This window comes from Mastomys coucha, unplaced genomic scaffold (assembly GCF_008632895.1).
Source record: "Mastomys coucha isolate ucsf_1 unplaced genomic scaffold, UCSF_Mcou_1 pScaffold15, whole genome shotgun sequence".
Taxonomy (NCBI): Eukaryota; Metazoa; Chordata; class Mammalia; order Rodentia; family Muridae; genus Mastomys; species Mastomys coucha.
Genome location: NW_022196897.1, coordinates 73,213,323 through 73,217,937, shown reverse-complemented (window position 1 = coordinate 73,217,937; position 4,615 = coordinate 73,213,323). Strand labels below are relative to the sequence as shown.

General features: G+C 33.4%; 1 protein-coding gene across 1 annotated transcript; it reads left to right on the top strand.

Annotated features, from left to right (window-relative positions):
• Positions 1-2,300: 2,300 nt before the first annotated feature.
• LOC116092112 (olfactory receptor 8H1-like) lies at positions 2,301-3,239 on the top strand. Its single transcript, XM_031373469.1, has one exon. The coding sequence runs from the start codon at positions 2,301-2,303 to the stop codon at positions 3,237-3,239; it is 939 nt and encodes a 312-aa protein (XP_031229329.1).
• Positions 3,240-4,615: the final 1,376 nt, after the last annotated feature.

Sequence of the window (4,615 nt, the reverse complement as noted above, 5' to 3'; positions counted from 1 at the left end):
AGTTATTTAAAAGCTTTCATACTTTATACACTAGAAAAATTTAATGTTAGAATATTAATAAATTATAGTTCTGAAAGAAATGGCCTCATAATCCTTGCTTCACAGTAAGTATTCTAAACTTTATTTGTATTGTTGTAGATTATCTTGTTTGTGTCTTAACATGAACAGGGTTCATATTTGAAGAAATAGAAATGAAATGTTGCAACAGTCAGGATTTACATTCTATATAATACTATAGAAGTACTTTTTATTAGGTTTAGTTGGGTCAAGTATTGAAATATCTATAATTCTAATTTATCACAGTAAAATGAGTAAACAGAAATTAAAGAGAAACTAAATATTATGTGGTAGATATTTTCTAGTGTTGTTGATTAATTATGTAACCTCTCTTTGATTTGTTCTAAATGCTGTAAATTCTGGGATTGAAAATATGGGAAGAATCATAGTGCTTTAATTGTTTTTCTTCCAGTCAAGTTTCCTTAACTTTACTTAGCTTCTTTTATTTTTCACTAAATATATAGGTCACTAAAATGCCTAAAATATTGTGTTCTCATACATATTAAAGGTGTTCAAGAAGCAAAGAACTGTGAACAAAATGCTTTCTTAATCTAATACTGAGTGACATCATATTTGCACGTAAAAATGCTTAATTCAAACTCTCAGCTGTAGCACCATATAAGTGCTTATTAAATTTTCATTAAGGTGATAAAGACATTGCTCAGAGGTTATGGGCACTGACTATTCTTCTAGAAGATGTATGTTCAATTCAGAGCACACATCTGGCAGTTCATAAGTGACTGTTACTAAAATATCCAGAAATCTGACTCCCACTTCTGTCTGAGCCTAAATACACCCATCAAGTATATGATGCACAGACATACATGCAGTCAAAACACTCATAAACATAAAGCAAAAACAAATATTTCAGTTAATTTACTACATTGACAAGGAATTAATGTGGCCTGTGTTAAATATCTATAGACTGACATTGTCCTTTGGATTTTATTTTATCTTAATACTTCACATTTCTCAGCTTTATAATGTGAAAATTAAAAGTTTGCCCCTGTAGACATGAAAGATTAATATTAATAATAACAGCATCAATGAGTTATAAATTTACTGAGTAGACATTGTGTGTTGTAATATTTTTAATTTTGTTCCAACTTTAAATCTACTTTTAATTAAAAAGGAGCAGAAAAAGGATGATAAAGTGAAATGTCATATTTTTAATACTATGCCTGAAATGAATATTGAATGTTCATTTTGAAACATTATAAAATAAAATTAGTGTTAATTACAAGAAATGCAAATCTTTTCCCTCACATTGTAAAGAGTAAGACTATAATGCAAATGTTCTACCCCCTCATCTCAACACACACATTGTAAATGTTTTATGTACACAAAGGCCCAATGCATTCTAGGGATTTATTGGCAGGGATCATTTTAATATAGCCAGCATTGAAAGACTGTGAAGATAGACCTTTGCCAATGGGAAAAAGATCAGAAGCCCTTTGCCTTATTGCACTTTCTGCTTTGAGGTGTTTGTTTTTCTAGGTATAGCCTCTAGATTAAGAGAAAAGTTCTGTCTTGTTCAGAAACCTCATTTGGAGTAAAGTCTCTTTCTTTGTGGCCCTGAATGATTTTTTTTTTTAACATTTGAAAATACTAATTCATATATGCAACAATACCTGACAATTTATTTTTTATTTTCTATAAATTATGCATTTCTAGGGAATACAAATCTAAATTCGTGTTCCTTTGTGAAAATACCAAAGAGCTGAACTCAGTTCTGAAAAGTTATTTGACATTTTTTTTTTTCGAGACATGGTTTCTCTGTATAACTCTGGCTGTCCTGGACTCACTCTGTAGATCAGGCTAGCCTCGAACTTAGAAATCGGCCTGCCTCTGCCTCCCAAGTGCTGGGATTAAAGGCATGTACCACCATGCCTGGCGTTATTTGACATTTTTAGATTCTTCATTTAAAGTGGATGCAAGCCAATAGTACCTAGGGGCAAATATTTGAAACTAATTAAGGTGCTGTTAAAGGAAATCATTTAGAATACTACCATGGTAATTAAAACGTTGAATTATGCCACCTCTTACCATGTCCTAGCCAAATATGAGTTTTTAACCTCAATCTACCCTCAACATTTATTCATTGTTTTACTGAAAGGAAATATCAATATTGAGCCAACCAAAACAACAACCATATAAGCATGTGAATTTAAAGAAAACTTTTTTTAAAGTTAAGCAAGCTGAGTATTGCCTTTGATTTCTTTTCAGTTTTAGGGTCATTCACTATGAACACTTGGAATTACACAGAAGAGTCTGACTTCATCCTCATAGGACTGACAGATTCTAAAGAGATACAGCTAGTCCTCGCTGTACTGTTTCTCCTGATATACCTGGTCACTGTGCTGGGCAACACAGGCATGATGTTGATCATTCGTCTAGATGCTCAGCTTCACACTCCAATGTATTTCTTTCTAACGCATCTGTCTTTCCTTGACCTCAGTTATTCAACTGTCATCACACCTAAAACCTTCAAGAACCTCTTTACCTCCATCAAGAATATTTCCTTCATGGGTTGCTTTACCCAGCTGTACTTTTTTGTTTTGTTTGGTGGTGCTGAATGTTTTCTTCTCTCCTCCATGGCCTATGACCGCTATGTAGCTATATGCAACCCTCTACACTACCCAGTTGTAATGTCCAGAAGACGATGTCATGCCCTCCTCATTAGTTCCTACCTGATGGGAGCTATTGATTCTTCTATCAATATGCTTTGTCTAAGCAGGATGATTCTCTGCAGCTCTCATGTCATCAATCACTTTTTCTGTGACACACCTGCAATTTTAGCCCTGTCCTGCAGTGATACTTATGTCATTGAAATGATAATAATCATTGTCTCTGGTTCAACTCTAATGGTGTCCCTTCTCACCATATCAATGTCTTATGCATCCATTCTCTCTAGCATCTTGAAAATCAGTTCTACTTCAGGAAAGCGAAAAGCCTTTTCCACTTGTGCCTCTCATCTCCTGGCAGTCACCATATTTTATAGTACTATGATCTTCACTTATTTAAAACCTAAGAGATCCTACTCCTTGGGAAAGGATCAAGTGGCTTCTGTTTTCTACACCATAGTGATCCCCATGCTGAATCCACTCATTTATAGTCTCAGAAACAAAGAGGTAAAAAATGCTGTCAGTAGAGTTATAAATAAAAGGCAGAGCTCCAGGTAGTAAAGATAGAAGTGGTACTCAGCACTTGGAATTTTTTCTTTCAATTTTTCAAGTTAGGTCTTTCCTTGATCTCTATCGAAAACGTATTGTATGTTTTATTTAAATCTGTGTGGAGATGTTCTTTGCATAATATAAGTTGATATTAGATATTAGTGAGGAAATGTTTTAGAAACTACATATTAATAATATGAAATAATAAAATATGTATTGAATCTGTGGTCTAAATATGTTTTTTTTTAAAGAAAACTATGGAAAATGAGAAGCAATAATCTTCAGTCTTAAAATTATATTATATACATTCGGTAATTTTAGAGAATTATGAAACAATAACATTTGTGTAATTTGAATAAGGGCATTCAGTGTTTGATATCAAGAAGAAATCCACTAAATGGTTGAGTGGTCTTGTTTTCGAAAAAGGGATTATGAGTTTTGAACTCTAGATTTAGTATGTTTTAGGTTTAGATTATTAGGGTACTAATGTTTAAGGTTATTTCCTCTGGGATTGAAGGCTTATAAATTAGTAACACACATTGCTATGGTAAAGGACTCAAAAGCAGTTTCCGGCACTGACATCAGTTAGCTCACAACCTAATTTCCTGTAATTTCAGCTCCAGAGGAGTCAAGGCACTCTTAGGGGCTCTTGATCTAACATGCACTTAGCTATACCAGACACATACATACATACACAGACACACACACACACCTGGACCCATGAGATCTCTCCAACACTGGACCACCAAACAAACAGCATACATCAGCTGATATGAGGCCCTCAACACACATAATGTAGAGGACATCTGGGTCTGTGTTCATTCAGAGATGATGCACCTAACAGTCAAGACTGGAGGCCCCAGGGAGTTTAGAGGTCGGGCGGGGTGGGGGCAATAATGTGGACAGGGGAGGAAGTATGGGGTATGGAACAGTCAGAGGGTGGATGGGGGAACAGAGAATGGAATATGGAATGTAAAAAAGAAATTAATTTATAAAAAATAAGAAGAAATGTAACACGGGCATGACTGACAGCAAACCACATGGCATATTTTAAATATGGTAAGAGAAAATGCATAAAGAACCAAAAATAAAAATAAAACACCTTTTAAACTTACATTTACCAAATATTATTAAATGGTAAGAAATTATACATGTCAATTTTTGAACCTAAGTGGAAAATATTAAACATTATTAAAGAGAAATTGTTTTATAATTTTTGGCAATTATGTATATGTTTTAATATGTCACCTATATGTATACATGTTTTTAGAAAAAAAATTATTTCACTTGCTCTTAACTGTGAAAGCTAAGAGCTTTCTTATTTATTTATTATTTCTTTTTTATTTATTGATTGATTGATTATCTTTAATTTTATTTGTTCTTTT

Excerpts from the sequence above, each read along its gene's own strand:
- LOC116092112 (XM_031373469.1), top strand. The coding sequence starts at position 2,301 with ATGAACACTTGGAATTACACAGAAGAGTCTGACTTCATCCTCATAGGA.